Below are 22,034 nucleotides of genomic sequence, written 5' to 3' on the forward strand. Positions count from 1 at the left end.
GTTACAGTTGGCTACTCCTGGTGAAGAGAAACAAATTAACAGGCGGGAACATTTCTCTGCACTGCTTGCAGGCTTGGTGAACTGCTGTGTTGATGCAGGGCTGAGCTGGTAAGCAAGTTGTACAGTGATGCCTAAAACTTCATATATGTTATTTAGATGGGAAAAATACACTACTATACAGGTTGATTCTGTATCCTTATCCAGAATTCCAAAATTCAAAATACTGTACTCCAAAATTATCTGCATGAGTGGCTGAGATAGTGACACATTACTTTCTGATGGTTCAGTGTTCACAAACTTTGTTTCATGCACAAACATATTAAAATATTGTGTAAAAATTGTGCTTATGCTATATATATGCAAGACATAAACAAATGTCATGTTTAGATGTGGGTCCCATATCAAAAATATCTTATTAGGACATAAACAAATTTCATGTTTAGATGTGGGTCCCATATCCAAGATACCTCATTAGGTATATGCAAATACTCCAAAATGCCCCCAAAAGCCAAAAGAGTTCTGGTTCCAAGAATTTTGGATAAAGGGGACTCAACCTGTATTAGTTTCACCTGTCCCATAAATAAAGTAGTTCTGTAGCTGAAAATATGTAACAATCCTTTGTAAGGTTGATTCTTAGGAATAGAAATAACTTTTTTTCCTTTTTCTTTCTGAAGGAAAGGTGCACCCACAACATCTCTCACTAGTGTAGCTGTTACAAAGTGAGTTTCCATTTACTTCCCACTTCTACTAGAAGTTATGCACTCCTCTCTTTCCTGTTCTTCTTTGTCCTTGTTGTTTTAAGAGCCGGGTTAGGATAATGTTTGCTTCCTTCCTTTTCTCTGAGGAATATTGCCCATGTGATGTTATCTGCCACTTCCTTGCAACTGCATCTTGAGCTTGTCTCATAATATCATGTGGGAAATTCCATGTTGATATGCCTGCCTTGGTTGGAGTGACAGACATATGGTTGCAAGGGAAATTGCCAGGCAATCTGTCCCTTTTCTTCATATTTTTTCTCTTTGTATGTTTTTCTTTTGTTGTATCCCAAACATTTAGTAGTGTTTGGAATGGGATACATGGGAGATGACAATCACATGGCAAGTTCCCGTATTCTCCCCCAATATAGAAGGACTGTGAATTCTATGAGTGATCCATTCTGGAACAATTCTCATTATATAATTTTCGCGTATAATCTGGAATTCTATTTCTCTTACCTGAAATGAGGATGAAGTATTATCTCTAGACATTTGTAGCTCCTCCATAGTGACTGTATGGCCAACCTCCAGTAAAAACATATAATAGAATCACACTGGAGGGTCTAGAAAAATGCCTAAAGAGAACAACATATCTTTTCCAACCCATGTAAGTGAATCCGTGTTGTACAAACTTGCACCGATATGTAGTCCTACTGTAACTGTGGAAAGAACATCAACAAAGGATATTTTGTGATTTATCTCTCCCATGTGACCTTTTCATTTCTCATGCTACCAAAGCAGTGTGTGATGCAGCCACAAAACAGCAACAGCAACCATCAACCCACATGCAAAAACAACCCTCAGTCACTTGTCAGAAGTGGGGAACTCTGGCTCTCATATCAATATGATGTTTGGTAAACACTCATAAGTACTCTTAACTAGCAAAAGCAAAGGATTTATGAAATTGCTGTATATACTTAGTCTTTGGGGGTGGGGGGTGACTGTTTTTCTTTTTCTTTTGTTGTGTTTTGTTTTGTATAAGAGAGTCAATAGCCCTGCTTGGACATTATGCCTGAAAAGGGCATGTGGATGCACATAAATTGTGTGTCCATTGGTGTTGCCCCCTATGCATACAGTTTTGGCCCCTCTTGAAACATCTTTGCCTGTGCTGGATATGTCCTCAGCACCCATTGTTCCCATGTTCTTCCAGGAATTGCCTAAATTTAGAAGCCTTGCATTTGTTAAAAGCTCCCCAGTTGCATGACAAATACATTTCATAGTCAGATTAAATTAAGTAGATTCCTCTTTTCAGATCTTGTTGCTTAATCTGGCACTGTCAGTGATAAAAAATCGGGTTGCACATAGTCTGGGCCTTAACATGCATTTATGTATCCTATTCAGGCCCCAAACTGGAGTAAGGCTATTGTCAGAATACTTTCCAAGGCAACTGCTATGAATTGAATCAGAACTGTTATGAACTGAATCCTGGTGGAGAATTCCAGATATTATCTGCTTGATATTACCTGGTTTGCTCTCTTTGATTCTGGAAGACTCCTGCAGAAAAATATTTTCTTTAATACCTGTCTTATCAGAAAACTAAAATAAACTGGACTTCAGAAGGTGTGGAACTGGGGAGGAAAATCTGATTAGCTGTATGTCTGTTCATAATTTAGCCAAGGGCAAAAACCATTGTTTATAATTAATCTTGTTTTGTTTTATTTCTAGAATAATTGCCCAGGTCTTGGAGGCTAACAAGCTGCCTGGTGCTATCTGTTCTCTAGCATGTGGTGGAGCAGATATTGGGTAGGCACAATAGCTTGTATGTTATGTTGAATTCAGAAATGTTGTCTGGCAGAGTTCAGTTCATGTTGTTCTATGCTAATCTTCTAACAGTGCTTTTAATCTGCTTCTGATGCCCAAACTGTTGAGTGACTTCATAAAATAAGAAGAGTCATTATTTAATGTTTTTTAAGTTTGTGAGCTTTTTTATTCAAAGAAAATCATTTGTTGAGTAGAAGTTGTTGACTAGAAGTTGACAGTTCAGTTTTAGACATGTGGACTCAGAGGTAAATCCTACAGGATTTAATAGGGCTGCCTCCCAAGTTATAAAGTTGTCATCTAGATATTGCTGCAGGTAACACAACTATGCAATGTAGATATAATTAAGGGAATATGAATATACAGTTGCAAACTATTTCCCTCATCAGTGAGGTATTATAATATCCATTCTAGATATCTAGGAGCAGGTTCTGCTTGGCCCCTAAATAGAAGTGTTTGCCTTCCATCAACTTTTAATTTTTCTTTCTGGTTTTTTTGCCAGCTATTGTTTGTTTCTTTTGATAAACAAATCAACATATTTCTGCCAAAGTTACATTTACCATTGCTAGTGCATTCACAACTTCAATGTGATCTTAACTTGTATGGTTCCATCCCAAGGTCTCCAAAATATGGGTTCTTCTAATCAATTATAATAAACTTGTCCCTCCCAGTTTGCAGACTTGATGTCTGCGTTTTGATCCTTCATGGATGGCAAGCTAGGAAGGACAAAATGGTGTGCGCACAGGAGCGCACGGCTATAGTAATCAATAGGTACTTGAGTATTTGCATTTTTTCTGATTCCTGGGGTGTGTGTATGTTCAGGAACGGATCCGCTTCAAATCAGGAGGGACGATTGTACATATTTTTAAAAAGTGTTTCATTTACCCAAGCAGATAACAAAATGTTACAGTTGATGATTGAAGGATACAATGTGAACCAAATATTAAGTGTTTCACTGTCATAAGAGGAACAGATTTTAAAAGTAAAAAATAAGATCCTGTTCCTTTGCTTTCCTGCAGTTCAACTTGATTGATGACTGACTGGCTGGCAATATTTCTATCTTGTCTTGTGCAGCACAGCAATGGCAAAGGATGAAAGGATTGATCTGCTATCTTTCACGGGTAGCACTAATGTGGGCAAGCAAGTAGCGCTGATGGTTCAGGAAAGATTTGGTAAGTGAACTGTCGTGACCAGTCTGTCTCCTTCCCTCTTTCACCCCTCCACTCTGTCTTTAAAGAACAAATGAGGAGGGAGAAACACACAGATGATTCTTAGTTTGCTTATGTGTCGGAATCAACAGACGTTGGCTTGGGTTACAATGCAAGCCTGTGTTACTAATTCTTCCCTTCTCAGTGCACCATGGCATTGTAGAGAACTCAAGAGTGGGGATGGCATTTGCACTTAAGCTGTCATTTGCAGAAAGTTTAAGCTCCACTTTGTTGTTGCTACTTCCTGCAAAAAGCTCAAGTGGAAGAGAGGCTGTTGCTGCCCCATACACTCTAATAAATGAGGGATTCCTTCTATTCCATGGGAGAAAGAAGAAACAGGTTCATGCTCCCCTTTAATTTTGTACATCTGACATGATGTCTTGCTTTTCTCCCAGGATTGAATCTGAAGGAAGATGAAGATAAGAAGATTAAAAACAGATACAGATATTAACCAGAAAAAGTTATAATGCTAAAACACAACTAAATAAATTTAAGTATTAAACACTATCAAGCTATTCATTGTTTCAGAATTTTGTTGGATTTAGGCCAGTATTTACAAATTTTCAAATTTACTAGAGTAAGAGAAAATGGCAACTCCTTGCTCTAATACAATTTTTATGCCTAGCATAATACAATTCTTATGCCTGATTGTGTATGGGAGAATCACAAGCTATAGTTCCTTCCCATACCAAGTTTAACCCAGTTATTCTAAAAGTTAGTGTACCTTGATAATAAGGGAAGGGATTGGTGCTGCTGCATCTCACGCTACTGAAGTAATAGAAATTATTGCAATAAGGGGTAGAGGAGAGCTTTTCCCTTTTCCCTCTGTATCACAACAAGCTGTTTCTGCAATTCAGTGTGTTCTTATTACTGTTCCGTCTCAAGAGCACCATTTCACATGCCCATGCCATTGATAATACAGACCTATATTCTTTTTGAATGGACTGTATTCAATGGACTATATACAGTATGTACTATGGTAGATGTAAGTGTGATGATATTATAGTGGGCCCTTGGTATCCACTGGGGCTTGGTTCCAGGACTCCCAGAACTTCCCATGGATACCAAAGTCTGTGGATGCTTAAGTCCCATTAAATACAGTGGTATAGTAAAATGGTGTCCCTTATATAAAATAGCTTTTTGGAATGTGTATATTTTAAAAATATTTTCAAGCTGTGGATGGTTGAATCTGTGGATAAAGGATTCATGGATATGGAGGAGTGTCTATACACCAATATTAAAATCACTTCACTCCCTGCCAGTTAATTTGGGCAAGGTATGAAGTGTTGGTTGCTGTCTTTAAAGTCCTGTATGGTTTGGATCCAGGTTAACTATGGGGTTGCGTGCTCCATATAATCTGCTTCTTACACTCAGGTTCTCATCGATACAGTTACTTCAGTCAGCCAGAACTGGGCTAACAATTGTTACTCAAAGAACCTTTTTTTTTAATCATCCCCAGACTTTGTAATCACCTGACAGAAGAGAGTCAATATATGCTCGCATATGCTGTCCAAATTCAAACAGCACTAATCTCTTCAGACAGGCTTATCCAAATGGTTTTTAATTATGGATTTGAACATTTGTATTGAATGTTTTTAATATGTATTGCTTTAATATGCCCTTTTGACTGTGCTTGTATTATATGTTCAATTTGTTGTTTTTCCTTGCCTTGATCCACAGGGAGAGGTGGGTAAGAAATAATGCTAACAACAATGATAATGTTGATGATGATGTAAGCAGCTTTCATTTGTTGAGATTCCCTTTTCTTTATGGTCCTAATAAAATCATGATGATCACTAGGGTAGGGGGTGAAGTCCTTGTTAATAAATTTTTTTGCTGGTATTCATGTGACTGACTTTTTCCTCTGTTTCAATAGGAAGGTGTTTGCTGGAGCTTGGAGGAAACAATGCTATTCTTGGTAATTAATTTTTTCTTTATAAGCTAAACCTGATGCTAATATTTGCTCATCCAGCTTTTATTATGTATCTTAATTCTTATATTGGCTGTGAAGAACAGAAGCCAGAATGTACTCTATTGTTCATTCTAGTTACAGATAAATGTTAGGAACTGAGGAGTAGCCAGGATGCTGCAGGTGTTGGCCTTCTAGTATATGGAAAGAAAATATATTGCCCTGAACAATGTAAACATTCTACTGGTTGCAGTAATACCTTATACTGTATAGGTTGAGTCTCCTGTATCTGAAATGCCAGAATTTTTTTAAAATTTTGGAATACCTGTATTTGCATATACGTACATAATGAGATATCCAGTAGATGGGACACAAGTTTAAACACAAAATTTATGTGTTTCATATACTCACTGAAGATTTCTCTGAAGATGCCAGCCACAGATGCTGGTGAAACGTCAGAAAGAAACTCTGCTAGAACATGGCCACATAGCCCGAAAAACCACAAAAAACTATGTTTCATATACACATTATACACATCACCTGAAGGTAATTTTATACAATATTTTAAGTAATTTTGTGTATGAAACAAATTTTGTGTACATTGAACCACCAGAAAGCAAAAGTGTCCCAGCCATCCTATCTCAGCTACCCATGAAAACAAGTACACTGGTGCCTCGGGATACGAAATGATCGGGTTACGAAATTTCCGGGATACGAAAAAGTTGGATTGGCAAAAACTGTTTCGGGTTACGAAATATTTTTCGGGTTACGAAATTCATTTCGGCGCGAAATTCAAATGCTGCAAAGTGCAGCTATAGGCTTTCCAGTGCTTTCGGGTTACGAAATTTTCGGGTTACGAAAGGAATGGCGGAACGAATTAATTTCGTAACCCGAGGCACCAGTGTATTTTTAAAATTTTGGAATTCCAGATAATGGAGACGCAACCTATAAAATAGTTTGATATCTTAATATGCTGCTGGTATGATTTGAGGCTAATTTTAAGCACAGATGCTCTTTCTTTTTGGAGATGTTTTGGTGTAGAAGCGTTATATCCTTTTCCAAACTGTACTTTACTATATACTTGTCTCATCAGCTCTGTTGGAAACTGTATTTCTTGTGTCAAAATAAAATTTTGTTGCTTGACAAATGTCACACTCAGAGTCCATGGCATACCGTATATACTCAACTATAAGTCGACCTCATGTATAAGTCGAGAGCAGGTTTTGGGGCCAAAATTAATAGTTTTCATATGACCCGTGGATAAGTCGAGGGTAAATTTAGAGGCATGTAACAAAGGATGTAAAGGATGATGCAAAGGAAAATGATGTCAAAGAACTTAGAAAATTCTGGCAGGCATAGCTGTTTGTGCTTATCCTGAAGGCTGGATGGATGAGAGAGTAGAGGGCATCCATGCTTTTTTGGTGCTCCCAGGATGGACTAAGCTCTTGCCTTTTACCTCTCTGCAATACTTATATTGACCCATGGATAAGTCGACCCAGGTTTTTTGGGTCAATATTTTGATTAAAATTTCTAGACTTATACATGAGTATATACAATATGTCTTGCTCTTGGCTATAAATGCTGTTTAATGTTTTTAACATCAACAGGGCTGCCAATTTCCCCTCTTTCCCTAATGTGTCTTGATTGACGTCTTCTGGAAAGGCATCTGTTTTGTCCAAATTATGTCTGTTCTGTTACTGACCTGTTTTTGCTGAATTTCTTGTAGTATTTGAAGATGCTGACCTGGACCTGGTCATCCCATCTGCTCTCTTTGCAGCTGTGGGGACAGCAGGCCAGCGGTGCACAACAACTAGGAGGCTGGTAAATAAATGTTATAATTCATCTCTTTATTATATAGTATCTGTTCAGATAATAGTCAGCCCCTTAGCACCCATGTGTATCCTGTACCTGCATCAGCAGTAGCAGTGATATTGGGCACAGTTTGGAAGAAGTTCTTTTTTAAACTATAACTTCCAGAATCCATCAACAATCATGACTACAGGCTTTTCTGAGTTCTGCTCTTGTTATGCACACCTCCAGCTTCCCTCACACACACAAACTTAGGGCTCAAATAGACAAGCCAAAATAAAGCTGCTTCTGGTCACTTTGGAGGTATGCTGTTTAAATGATGTATGCATTCCAAGAGGCTGGAAGCCGCGCCAATGCTACGCTCCAGTCCTAAGGACTGGAACACAGCTTTGGCACAGCTTCTGGCCTCTTAAGATGCATGTGGCATTTAAACAACATACATCCAAAGAGACCCGAAGCAGTTTTATTTTGGCCTGTTTGTTCAGGCACATGGTATCTGACTGGGGACATTCAGTTTTCACTTAGTTTTCATTCAAAGACTTTCTTTCCTTCTTCATATGTTTATTTTGTGTTCAGTGTGAGTAGAATAAGAGAAAGTATTTAAAACCTGTTCCTGCTTCAGTCTCGTTGTGTGTACATTTCTAAGGCAATGTATTTGTCTGAACAAGTTGCCACTTAAAACTGAACCATTTGTTATAATAGTATGTTGAAGGGAACAAACCCTTCATAAACTTCACTTGGTGAATAAACCTTACATCATAATGATGGCATTCTCTGTTTTTAAAATTCCATTTGTTTATTCCAGTTAGTGACAAAGGTAGCGTGTTTTAAGTTATTGTCAACAGACCCAATCTAAAACCAATTAAGATGTAAAAGAGAACACTTATATAGGAAGGATAGACTCTTTTATTATGTCAGTTGGGTCATTTTGTTGTTGCTCTTTGCCTTCAAGTTGTTCCCATTTATGGTGACCTAAGGCAGAATTTTCTTGGCAAGATCTGTTCAGAGGGGGTTTACCATTGCATTCCTCTGAGGCTAGGAGAGTCTGACAAGATCCCTCAGTGGATTTTCATGGGCAAGCACTCATTTGAACCCAAGCCTCCTGGAGTCCTGGTCGAACACTCAAGCCACTACACCACACTGGCTCTCAATTGGAACATTTTAAGCTTTGCTAAAGATCTGCCTACTGCTTTCTAAAAGATTTGCCAGTTTTATACTGACATTGCAGAAGTATTTTGTTCTCCCTAAAATGGATTGTAACTTGTATCACCTGGTTGGGGAATAAAATATGCAGTTCACTGAATATGAAGGGAGAGACTGCTTGCCACAACTTTAACCGTGTGAATGACAGGAAAAGAATAGTACTTCAGCTGAACTTTAAAACATTTTGAATAATCTTCAGATAATGCCAGAGTTGAAGTTTACATTGTTAAGGATGTGATTGGTAATGTTTTTCCTTTCTTCTTAGTTTTTGCATGAAAGCATCCATGACGAAGTGATAGCAAGACTTATTAAGGCATATACACAAATCCGCATTGGAGATCCATGGGATGGTAAGAGCTTGTCTTTGTGGAAAGAGTGTGGTGGTTCTTTGCTTAGCCAAGGGGTCACTCACCAACTAGGGTTGGTGGCAACCCAGTGTGGTAACTCAAGTTCTCATGGGGGGGGGGGGGGGCAAGTAGGCAGCCACCCCAGGACAGATAGTGTGAAGAAAGTGGGAGAGGAGGGGGGCAGAGGAAGGAGAAATGGCAGAAAAAAGGGAGGGGCACATGCAGTCTGCCCTCCCCCTCCTGATCACCTCGCTACCCTCCTCTTCCTGTCCAAGCTGCCTGGCACATACTCAAGCCATCCTCCTCCACCAGTCAGGCTGCAGCTTTCATCCATCCAGTGTGTTTGCTGATGGAGTGGGGTGCTGCTGCCTTCTGGCTTGCCAAATACGGACATGTTGTGGCTGTGCATTCACACACACGTTGTGAAACAGCTCCGTATCTGAACAAATAGCTTTTTCTCTGTTTACCATGGAACAGTTGCATATTGATATGAAAAAATCGTGTCACATTAGGAAACATGAGTAGGTAGGATCTGTGACACTCATTTGTTGCTTGTGGGCTTCTCATAGGTGTGTAGTTGCCCATTGGAAGTAGAATGCTAGAAGGGAAAGGATGTTGGTCTTGTCCAACAGGACTCTCATAGGGAAAGGGTTTTTTATAAAGATAATTTTTAGGTCCTGTTCAAACATGGTGTTTTTTCCTCCCTTTTCAGCTAACACTTTGTATGGTCCTCTCCACACAAAGCAAGCCGTAAAGATGTTTGGTGATGCATTGGGGCTGGCCAAACAGCAAGGTGGCTCTGTGGTCTATGGTGGCAAGGTGATTATTCTCATACCTATTCTTATGGATTGTTTAAAAAGCAAAATTAAAGCTGTGATCTTAAGAAGTAAAAGAACATGTTGATCAAACAGTGCTATTTCCCCCCTAGGATGAGTAAAAAAAATTAATCCTGTTTTTAGATGGATAGCTACAGATGTTGTCATAACACCAGGATACTCTTTTATCCTAACATCAATTTCTCATGACTTACACTTGTATGCCTACTTGTGTCAAACATTCTTCCTGTTTAGAATAGTGCTTATATATCCTACCACTTGCAGAAGATCTCTTTTGTATACCCCGGGCAGAGCAATAACTTTTGATGGCCATAGAAATCCACTGAGGAGTGAAAACAAGCTAGGCTCACGAAGGGGATATTTAAGAAAGGAAGAAAGATTGATTGTAAATGATCCACTAGTTTGAAAACATAATGTTTTCCAAATAGATACTAACAATTTAGTGCAAGCAGACAGAACTATAGAAGATGGGAAGTTGTCTGAACAGTTCCAGTGTTTAAGCAAAATTATCTAGTGATTTATTTTATTTGTTTATTTAAAAAAATAATTGTATCCTGTCCTATATCTGAAGATTTTAGGGAGGCTTACAGTAAAACAATTGCCAGAAGTCACATATACTTTCATCCTGCCATAATGTAGTAATAGGATATGATAGTGTTAGTATGTTTTAAGAATGTTTTAGAGCTGTACTTGAGAATTGTGAACTCAGTCCATGTGCTGAGATAAGCCAGGAAAAGAGGCAAACATACCCAATGTCATTTGAGAAAGAGCGTCTGGCTATAACAACAAAGAAAAGAAGTGATGTGGGAATAAGCAGGAGAAATATGTTTATTATTTTTAATGAATAAGATTTAAGCCTACCTTATGTTTGAACTGTGTGCAGTTTAATTATGTGGGGTCCTATAGTTTCTTAATAAAGGCTTAATAAATAATAATATTTTTAAAAAAACTAAAAATATATTAAATCACTTCTAAGTTCAATTCATAAATGGTTAAAACAATTTAAAATAGTGTAAACATACCACATAAGCAATCTGAATAAAATCACTTGGCCCTGAAGACTCTAATAAACAGCTGAATTTTAACTTGACACTGAAATGATAGCCAACATTGCCACCAATCAGACTTCCGGGGGATGGCATTCCACAACTTGAGGTGCCACTGCAGAGAAGGCCCTAAACCTTCCCACAATGTATTTCTCCTATTAGTTGGACACATAGAACTCAGTTTTCATGTGGGCATATATATATAGAGAGAGGTGCCGAAAGTATCAGGATCCCAAACGATTTAGGGCTTTGGATGCTGTCACCAGCACCTTGTGTATGGACAGCTAGGTAACTTTAGACCCTGGACTCAATGGGCTTATTAAAAATTTGTTTACAGTGGAACCTTATTATACGCGGGGGATCCGTTCCGGATCCCTCCGCGTATAAAAAAAATCCGCCTATGCTCGAGCCCATTGTTTCCAATGGGGCTCGTGTGCGGCGGCACGCGAGGCGCAACGGGTGCGCGCGCCCATTCAATTGAATGGGACGCGCCGCCCCTTCCGCCCCACGCGCGCCGGCGGCTTTGAGCGCCTATGCTCAAAGCCACCTATAAAAGGACCGCGTATGCGGAGGCGCCACTGTATTTGCCAGCATGTATATGTCTGGCCAGTAAACCCTCTGACTAGAAAATGTTGATAAAAAACAAAAAGTACTGTGACAGAGAGCTTTGGCCTAATATTTTATTAATTAATTTAATTTATATCATGTTTTTGTCTCACATGAGACCTGAGCTTACACGTTAGAATGATAAAACAATGTGTTAATTAAAAAAGCATTAAACAACAAACCACTTAAAAACATTACTTTTTAATTAGCCTTTGCATGCCTCTTCTGGCCCAGTTAGCAATGGTCTGTTTGCCACTACTCCTATCCCTTGATATTCTCTTCATAGCTATTTGTGTGACAAGGACCCAGTCCTAACTGTACCACTTAAAATGATTTTAATAGTGGCTGTTTTGTTACATATTTGGTGGGTGCACTGAAACTTTTAGAGCACATCTATTTTAGAAATAAAAGGTTTTTAGTAAGTTTTTTGACCGATATTTAAAATAGGGAGAGAAGTTGCTTTTTTTAAAATAAAAGGCCTAACATTTCCACTGAAAGATGTAGTGAAGTGCTGACTGTACAAACTTTATCGCATTTGGCTCCTTCCGTTCCATTCTGAGCAGGGACGAGTGCGGAACGAGTGGGGGACGGATTTTACCGCACGCACCCGTCCCTCATTCGTTCCGTTCCCCCTCTCTTCCTTTCTTAATCCGTTCCAGAGGGGGAAATTTTTGAGAACTGTTCTGAACAGTTCTCAAAAAGCGTTCCCTCTGGAACGGAATGAGAAGGGAAGAGAGGGGGAATGGAACGAGTGAGGGATGGATGTGTGTGGTAAAATCCGTCCCCCACTCGTTCCGTTTCTTGCCGGGCCGTTCTCAGAGCGGCCCTAAAGCCTAATGCGATAAAGCTCATAGTCTTTGTACGATGTGATTCTACAGATGTTAAGTTTTCATCTGAGAGGATTTTGATTGTTAGATTTGACTAGATTAGACCTGTTTACTGATATCAGTAAAGGAGCAGTAGGCTGAGGAAGGGTTAAAGCACAAACCATTTATAAAAAGGCTATTGGGGCCTTTTCATCAGCCGCTCCAAAATCGTGGAATGACCTGCCAAAGAACCGTCAGATTAATACTCTTGATGCCTTCAAAAAGGCAGTCAAGATGGATCTCTTCCGGCAGGCCTTCTCCGATTGATTTCCAAATTAGACTGCCCCTCTGCCTATACCTACCCTATCATTCACCTGTCTTTTTAATCCTTTTAATCTAAATTTAACTGCTATTCTAATTTGAATGTTTTTAGAATGTGTATTTTGAATGTTCATTTACGTTGGGAACGGGTTGGGGATTGTAGATTTTTATGATTTCTGTACTATGTAATTGTAAGTTTGCTATTTTCTGGAACCCACCTTGATCTGAATGGGAGAGGTGGGCTAAAATAATAATAATAATAATAATAATAATAATAATAATAATAATAATAATATTTTCTGCTTCTTCACCTCTCTAATATATGGGTTAGAGCTAATATTAGAACTTTGTAGAACTGAACAATGCTTAGTATGGGTTCAGTCTGCACCCTGTGCATGCTTTTTCATAAGACAACCATGGAAGATTTATATTTCATCTTAGCTGGAAGATGTGAATGATTTGAGCATGTAAAATACGATTGGGGTAGAAATGGCATATGCTACACAGTATTTTCACTAAGGGAGACTAAAACATACCAAACTATTCAGAATCTAGTTTAAAAATATGCATCTCCAGAGGATTTCTTGTCCATAAACGAGAAGGCTTCATGCTTAGGGCCAAGAATAAAAGGAGGACAGACCTTCTGGAGGACCATATTAATAGAAATGCGAGTGTCGTTGTCACTATCCAGCTATCATGTTTACAGTTGCAGTTTCCTCCCTATCATGGATTCTACTTTCTATGCTGTGAATGCACCAACTGAAGGAAGTTCTGTGAAGTGTTGATTTTATTGCCTGACAGCTACCTCTTTATCAACCAAGACAGGCAATCACATTTCTGCAGAAAACATCTTTTTATATAGAGCTTGACTCACTAAAACTAATGGGTGCTGTTCATTGACCTGTTTCTTTCAAGGTAATAGACCGTCCTGGAAACTATGTTGAACCAGCCATTGTGACTGGTCTTCCTCATAATGCACCTGTTGTTCACACCGAGACGTTTGCTCCTATTTTGTATGTGTTAAAATTTAAGGTAAGCAATTAATTTCTAGGTGAGATATTAGGAGGTATAGTAATGGAATCTCTTATGAGTGTTAGCCTTCATTGTATGTTTCTAAACATTGAGGTATAATAAAAGGAAATATAAAAGGGAAATGAATAAATAATAATAATAATAATAATAATAATAATAATAATAATAATAATGTTTATTTATATACCGCTTTTCCAAAGTAGATCAAAGCGGTGTACAACAGGAAGTACAATACAAAGTAAACAAACAAACAAACAAACATAACAGGCCTCTCTCCCCCTCAAGATGGTGGCTGAAGGGAGGGCTTTTCTTCTTCAGGCAGGCAGTTGGAGCTCGCCTGCTTCTCTCCCCTCAAGATGGTGGCTGAAGGGAGGGCTTTTCTTCTTCAGGCAGGCAGTTGGAGCTCGCCTGCTTCTCTCCCCTCAAGATGGTGGCTGAAGGGAGGGCTTTTCTTCTTCAGGCAGGCAGTTGGAGCTCGCCTGCTTCTCTCCCCTCAAGATGGTGGCTGAAGGGAGGGCTTTTCTTCTTCAGGCAGGCAGTTGGAGCTCGCCTGCCTCTCTCCCCTCAAGATGGTGGCTGAAGGGAGGGCTTTTCTTCTTCAGGCAGGCAGTTGGAGCTAGCCTGCCTCTCTCCCCTCAAGATGGTGGCTGAAGGGAGGGCTTTTCTTCTTCAGGCAGGCAGTTGGAGCTAGCCTGCCTCTCTCCCCCCAAGATGGTGGCTGAAGGGAGGGCTTTTCTTCTTCAGGCAGGCAGTTGGAGCTAGCCTGCCTCTCTCCCCCCAAGATGGTGGCTGAAGGGAGGGCTTTTCTTCTTCAGGCAGGCAGTTGGAGCTAGCCTGCCTCTCTCCCCCCAAGATGGTGGCTGAAGGGAGGGCTTGTCTTCTTCAGGCAGGCAGTTGGAGCTAGCCTGCCTCTCTCCCCCCAAGATGGTGGCTGAAGGGAGGGCTTTTCTTCTTCAGGCAGGCAGTTGGAGCTAGCCTGCCTCTCTCCCCCCAAGATGGTGGCTGAAGGGAGGGCTTTTCTTCTTCAGGCAGGCAGTTGGAGCTAGCCTGCCTCTCTCCCCCCAAGATGGTGGCTGAAGGGAGGGCTTTTCTTCTTCAGGCAGGCAGTTGGAGCTAGCCTGCCTCTCTCCCCCCAAGATGGTGGCTGAAGGGAGGGCTTTTCTTCTTACAGGCAGGCAGTTGGAGCTCGCCTGCCTCTCTCCCCTCAAGATGGTGGCTGAAGGGAGGGCTTTTCTTCTTCAGGCAGGCAGTTGGAGCTAGCCTGCCTCTCTCCCCCCAAGATGGTGGCTGAAGGGAGGGCTTTTCTTCTTCAGGCAGGCAGTTGGAGCTAGCCTGCCTCTCTCCCCCCAAGATGGTGGCTGAAGGGAGGGCTTTTCTTCTTACAGGCAGGCAGTTGGAGCTTGCCTGCCTCTCTCCCCTCAAGATGGTGGCTGAAGGGAGGGCTTTTCTTCTTCAGGCAGGCAGTTGGAGCTAGCCTGCCTCTCTCCCCTCAAGATGGTGGCTGAAGGGAGGGCTTTTCTTCTTACAGGCAGGCAGTTGGAGCTCGCCTGCCTCTCTCCCCTCAAGATGGTGGCTGAAGGGAGGGCTTTTCTTCTTCAGGCAGGCAGTTGGAGCTCGCCTGCCTCTCTCCCCTCAAGATGGTGGCTGAAGGGAGGGCTTTTCTTCTTCAGGCAGGCAGTTGGAGCTCGCCTGCCTCTCTCCCCTCAAGATGGTGGCTGAAGGGAGGGCTTTATTTCTTCAGGCAGGCAGTTGGAGCTCGCCTGCCTCTCTCCCCTCAAGATGGTGGCTGAAGGGAGGGCTTTTCTTCTTCAGGCAGGCAGTTGGAGCTCGCCTGCCTCTCTCCCCTCAAGATGGTGGCTGAAGGGAGGGCTTTTCTTCTTCAGGCAGGCAGTTGGAGCTCGCCTGCCTCTCTCTCCCTCAAGATGGTGGCTGAAGGGTTTATTAAATGTTTATTAATCTTTATTAAATAAAGATTAAATGTTGATGGTGTTGTATTGGGGAGAGAGAACTAATGCAGTTTCACAAGTCACTTTCCCTTTGAAATGGTGCCTTCAGTCCAACTGTTAGTCCCAACTAGAGTAAATCAGTAGAACTGAATCATTTGAACATTATTCAAAAAGTGGCAAATGAATATATTAATAGTATTATAATGGTTTGACTTCAAGATGTCTGATACACCCAAATTTAGGAATCTATGCCTTTTGGGTGGGCATATTCAACCCTCAGTTCATATAATTTTGGTTTCGTTCTGTGTGTGTTTATTTCCAGACAGAAGAAGAAGTCTTTGCTTGGAACAATGAAGTAAAACAAGGCCTATCTAGCAGTATCTTTACAAAGGATTTGGGCAGAATATTCCGGTGGCTTGGGTATGGTTATTATGTTTTTTGGAAAAGGTGGAAAAATCATACTAGATAAATGTTTATATACTAGTTGAATATTTTTCCCCAATTAGACGAGTCACTTTCAAGGTAATAGACAGGTTTGGTGTTTTGTCTTTTTTTAAAATGGCAATCTGTGATATGGTAGTCACTTTTTTCTATCTTCGTAGGCCTAAAGGATCAGACTGTGGTATTGTAAACGTGAATATTCCAACTAGTGGGGCTGAAATTGGAGGTGCCTTTGGTATGTTGATTTCTTGCACTAATGATAATTTTCAGTGTTACAGGAATAATTGTTTCTAAATAGTTTGGGTAAAACAGGCACTCCACAAATAGCATGCTTATAGCTCAAGGATGCCTGACTTATATATGCTTTGGGACCACTCTGTTCTCTAAATAGTAATCCATGGGCCACAAATGTATTTTGCATGACCCAAAGTGATTGAGTTCTGTAAATTAACCGCTGTAGTCTAGAAATAAGGACCTGGAATGTATGGACACGTTTTGTTGTTAACTGCCCTTGAGTCAATTTCGACCCATGGCAACCCTGTGGATGAGACATCTCCAAGAACCCCTGCCCTCCAATAGTCTGCTTAGTTCCTGTAAATTCAAACCAATGACCTCCTTAATATTGTCCATCATCTAGCATGGGCCTTCTTCTCTTTCTACTTCCCTCCACCTTTCTTAGCATTATTGTTTTTTCCAATGAGTCCTCCCTTCTCATGATGTGTCCAAAGTATGACATCCTAGGTTTTGCCATCTTGGCTTCCAGGAGATTTCTGGCTTATATGTACAGTAGGATCTTGTTATCTGTTGGGGTTTGGTTCCAGGACCCCCCGTGGATAACAAATCTGTGGATGCTCAAGTCCCATTAAATACAATGGTCTAGTAAAATAGTGTACCTTACATAAAATGGCAAAATTAAGGTTTGCTATTTGAAATTTGTACTTTTTAAAAAATATATTTTCAAGCCATGAATGCTTGAATCCGTGGATAAGGAGGGCCAACTGTATATGCATGTATATTATAAGTATGGACACATATGTTCATTTATATTTTCAAAAAATCCATTTGAAATTCAAAGTATCTTAGTTTCTTCATATTGTTTCCATGGGATGGTGTCTTACTGTTCTTAACTGCCATCAGTCAACTTTGACATATGGTGACCTTATGAATGAGAGTCCATCAAATCATCCTATCCTCAACAGCTCTGCTAACATCTTGCAGGCTCATGACCGTGGCTTTTTTGATTGAGTCTAGCCATCCAGAATGTGGTTTCATGTTTTCCTGCTGCCTTCTAACTTATTAAACTTTATTGTTTTTTCTTATGAATCATATCTTCTCATGATGTGGCCAAACTATGACAGCCTCAGTTTAGTCATCTTGGCTTCTAGGGAGAGTTCAGGCTTGATTTGATCTAGGACCCATTTATTTGTCTTTTTAGCAGTCCACAGTATCTGCAGAACTCTTCTGCAGCACCACATTTTCAAATGATTTCATTCTCTTCCTATCTACTAGTCAAGTCAACTCAGTGGGTCATGTTAATTGCATGAAGATCCTTATGCCATGTCACTTTGATGCCTCCTATGTTTTGACTCCATTCTTTCTGCTCCATCTTAGTTCTTTGGGCCAGTCTTCATAGAGCTAACTAAGGCCTTGTACAGATGGCCAGGAAGGAATGACAAGACGCCAACCCTTTCTGCCCCAGATCATTGCCATGGCAACCACACGGATACCACAATGATCCACTCCAAAAAGGAGCTCCTTTCCGCGTCTCTGCCAAGGCGCCATTAGCACCCTGGTATGGCATAGTGAAGTCTCGTGTGCCACGCTCTTTGGACATGGCGCACAAGGCACGTCCTCAGCATGCATGTGCCAAAATGGCACTGGGAGAGCACAGAGCGTGTGGACGCTGCACTCTCCCGAGCCCTAATTTTGGCCCCAGACGTCCTCAAAATGGCAGTCTGTACTGAGCCTAAGTTGCTGCTTTAGAGTCTAAGGAGTGCCATGCTAAATCAGACCAAAGATACTAATCTAGCAGTTTATACCCATGATCGGTATCAGTAAAGCAGGGCATGAGTGTAATAGTGTCTTCCCACTTGCAAGCCCATTCAGATGGTGACTATTAAATCATGTAATGATGAATTTTATAGCATAACAATGTGCTGTGTGAAGTAGTGCTTTCCCCCCTCTCTCCTGCATCTCCCATCTTTCCTCACACTGTACATAATTTGATATGATTCTGTCTCTGATTCTGTCTCTTCTCACCTTTTTTTCCCCTAAGCAAAAAACATCTCCAGATCCTGTAACCTTTGTACATAAGGGAGCTGTTCCAGTTCTCTAGTCATATTAGTATTTTAATTTTATTTTTTCATCTTTCTCTAATGTTATACTGCACACTGAATTCTGCAGTTGCGTTATGGGCTGGTTGAGAGGTAGGGAAGAACCACACTTTAGTGCTAAGAGAACAGATACCCATGCATCTTGCTTTTCTGGCTTGGCCAGGAAAGGGATTACAAAAGCACCTGGGAGCATTTTTCATATCAGAAACCACCTGACAAACTACAGATTATGAAGCTGTCTTAGATTAACCATGGTTTAGGATTTGGACAACATGCTGAACTGTGGTTCATCTCAAAGGGAGGTAAAAGTTTCTGGTCTTCTCCACAGATGTGCCAGGGTGTTGGGGACAAACCTGAAACTTGCTGCTGTTTGTCCTCACTGTAGTAAACCATGAGTTAGTATCATGTGCAAAAAGTAGACAGAATATATACAGCCTGTGTGCTCCTGTTCTTGACTTACCTTTTGTAATAACTTTTTGATGTTTTTAAAATGGAATATTTGCTATCATGATAGCTATAAAACAGAGCTTAGATATTTTCAAGAGAGGTGGATGTTAGGCTCATTCACTCTTCATTAGCAATGGAAGGGGTATAATCTTTCCAATCTGTCTGACTTAAAACTGCTTTGAGACATACCTAGCAAGATGCCTTTTGTTTTTCAGTCTATAATGTAATTTTGATTTCCCCTTCAAGGTGGCAATAAACACACTGGTGGTGGAAGGGAGTCTGGCAGCGATTCATGGAAGCAATATATGAGAAGATCCACATGGTAAGATGGGAGGGAGTTCTGTCCATTTAAATACTCTCTGAATTGCCCTGTTTATTTTAAAAATCACAACTGCCAGGAAAACCAATAAGGTATGGAACCATGGCATGTAAGGAGTGAACTTGACCCTTCCCCTGGGCTCTGTGGTCCTACTGAAAATCCCTTCTGAGTTGCCTTTTGTCCCAGGATGTAGTTGCTATTGATGTTGGTTTCTTTCTCCACTCTCCTGGGTGCTATTTTAAAGTAAAAACAAGGCATATTACATGTGTGTTTGTGTGTATTTTAAACTCGTTTGCTCCTCATTTACTGAGAGTAGGTCTTTTTTCTGTTTTTCTAATGACAAGTTCATTGTTAGTGAGCTAGGACATTATTTTTCCAGTTGGGCTTCCAGATTATAATCTAAATAGTTAATAATTAAAAAGTCTCCATGAAATTCCGGGTCAGATGATCGACAGTTGATTATGTGGAATATTCTGTATGTGGCTTGATACCAAAACACCAGGGGGAGCTCTTGCTGTATAGCTTCCTAAAGTTGAATGCCTTTGTTGGATCTTTGAGAGCCAGATCCAGCTTGCTGATTTCAGCATAGCATGTTTTCAAGCCCCTTTTCTTTTGCCATCTTTGGATCAAACCTGTATTTGCAGTGTTAATTTTTATTTTGAATTGTATTGCTACAACATAATGTTTCAGGCAGTTGCAAGTTCTTTAAACTACTTATAGAACCCTTTTCTGGCCCCTCACTCTGCATTCACCCACATGCTCAAATTGAGGAGCTTACCAAAACCCTGACACTCTTCTCTGAAGGTCATCTCTCACATCTTTCACTCAGCTTAATCATTTCTTGAAGACAGGCCTTCACACCTGTGCTGCAGAGTTGCAGAGTTCATGTCAATAATCATGATAACGCTCAGTCTGCGTAACAGGCTCTTTTGCATTCTCAGTAAACTTGACCCATATCAAAGTTCCTGCTTCCATGCTGATATCTGCACATATTCCTAATCTGGGGTGGGCAGACGGTGGTTTATGGACTACATGCAGTTCCTGGACACCATGTGTGTGGCCCTGAAGCCCCCTGCCAATACCTGAAAGCTCCCCTTCTCCAAGCTTTCCACGTTTATTGGGAACTGGGCATGATTTTCATGTGTTTTTTATTCAAAAACAGCACAGAGAACCTTCAAAGTGTGCAAAAACACCTCAGACTCATGCAGAAGGCTGCCCAGAATCCTGCCTTTTCATCAGAGTCCTCAAAATCACAGCAGAAAGTGATGTGGTCACTATTTTGGGAGTGAACAGGGTGAAAATAGAAGTATTTGGGTGTATTGTTGAGACCCATGGATGGGAGGGGGAAACTGACCCCTGGCCCTCATGCAGTTGCCTAACCTTTAACTCCTTATTTCCCATGGATTCTGGATCCTGCAGCTGGATTGGTTGGAATCTGGATTGGAGTGACTGCAGGAACTCCCTTGGTCAAAACACACTATGTTTATGGTTCTCCTAGGAGTTGAGAAACAAGCTTAAGTAGTTTCAGTGTACCTCGCATTCTGATTTCTGTGAAAGCATTTTTAGGCCTGGTTGGCCAATGTAGAAAGTGGATGCTGAACTAAGTAGGCCTTTGGTCTTAACTAGTAGGGCACTTTCTGTGATCTGCTTATTTAATTTTTCTGTTTATATTTCAGTACAATCAATTACAGCAAGGATTTGCCTCTTGCCCAAGGGATCAAGTTCCAATAATTGCCTTGTGAATGTGCTACCTTAGTTGAACTTGGCGTCTCTAAGAACCAAATACCTGTTGATTTGAACCAGCAGACTTAGCACCTGAAGATCTTCTAACATTGAAGATAATTGTAATTGCTACCATGTTCCCTTCCAGGAAAATGCAATTATGTGACCTTTGCTATCATTTCTATAATGTATCCAGAACTGTGTACTTGGGAGTTCATGTCAAGTATTCATTGGGGAAGAAGGGTTTTAAAATACCTATCTGAATGTATCCAGAACTGTGTACTTGGGAGTTCATGTCAAGTATTCATTGGGGAAGAAGGGTTTTAAAATATTTAGCTGAAGCTTAGATTATGATCTGAAAAATTCTGAAATGCCTCTTGTACTTGCTGCAAAGTTAGGCAACAAAATGGTGCCAAATGCCTTCGGAAATAATTAATACAACAAAGAAATAAAATTTAAACCTTATGATATGCCTGGGTGGTTTTTGTTTTTTTATTGCTTTTTTACTTTTAACCTTCCGGTTCATTGAAACATAAAATATTTTCAATTTGGCCAGAATTTCCTGGGATTAAATGTGACATATATTGCCAGATCATGTTCTTGTGTGAGACGAAACTTTCCCCCCCTATATATTTCAGTATATGTAGATGGAGGAGAGCTGTATGCACAATGTATGTACAATAAAACAACAATTTCTGCTTTGGGATAAGCTGAAAATCAATGCAGTTTGGGTTTTATTCTCATCACACAAAATTCTCTGGACTTTTTTTAAAAAAATAGTTGAGTTGTGTGATAATGTAAAAAGCTTCAAAAAGGTATGTGAAGACCATAGGGTTGCAGAGGCAATCTCAAGAAAGCTCCTCCAATCCAGCTGGGCAAAATGTTCCTCCTTGTTTTGAAATGCTTGCTTTTTCCTTCAGCACATGCTAATGTTGGTGAAAATCAGAGAAAGGTATTGGGTGCAGGGGAATAACCATGGCTAGCACTTTTGACCACTGGAAAGCTTGATTAGACTATCTCATACAAGCCACTCTGGTTTCTGATCCTTCCTCAAACATTTGTCATTAGATCTAACATGTATGTGTATGTGTCTTTTATATCCAAGCTAATATAGATTGGATTTCAGACTTCTTTATTCTGTATACCAGTTGGTATGTATGTGAAATTTATGATCTCTGTATCTTGGGATA

The 22,034-nt window shown here is 40.4% G+C and overlaps 1 protein-coding gene across 1 annotated transcript in view; it reads left to right on the plus strand.

Annotated features, from left to right (window-relative positions):
- ALDH7A1 (aldehyde dehydrogenase 7 family member A1) overlaps window positions 1–21,561 on the plus strand; it is a 36,377-nt gene extending 14,816 nt beyond the window's left edge. Inside the window, exons 7-18 of the mRNA XM_089491465.1 lie at window positions 675–719; window positions 2,421–2,498; window positions 3,588–3,685; window positions 5,598–5,639; window positions 7,357–7,451; window positions 8,908–8,992; window positions 9,702–9,808; window positions 13,520–13,636; window positions 15,905–16,002; window positions 16,185–16,258; window positions 19,050–19,125; window positions 20,799–21,561. Coding sequence (XP_089347591.1) covers window positions 675–719; window positions 2,421–2,498; window positions 3,588–3,685; window positions 5,598–5,639; window positions 7,357–7,451; window positions 8,908–8,992; window positions 9,702–9,808; window positions 13,520–13,636; window positions 15,905–16,002; window positions 16,185–16,258; window positions 19,050–19,125; window positions 20,799–20,853 — 970 coding nt within the window. The 3' untranslated portion in view covers window positions 20,854–21,561. The remainder of the gene's footprint in view (window positions 1–674; window positions 720–2,420; window positions 2,499–3,587; window positions 3,686–5,597; window positions 5,640–7,356; window positions 7,452–8,907; window positions 8,993–9,701; window positions 9,809–13,519; window positions 13,637–15,904; window positions 16,003–16,184; window positions 16,259–19,049; window positions 19,126–20,798) is intronic.
- Window positions 21,562–22,034: the final 473 nt, after the last annotated feature.

Source organism: Sceloporus occidentalis, unplaced genomic scaffold (genome assembly GCF_023333645.1).
Source record: "Sceloporus occidentalis isolate IW3139 unplaced genomic scaffold, rSceOcc1.0.p SCAF_1, whole genome shotgun sequence".
Taxonomy (NCBI): domain Eukaryota; kingdom Metazoa; phylum Chordata; class Lepidosauria; order Squamata; family Phrynosomatidae; genus Sceloporus; species Sceloporus occidentalis.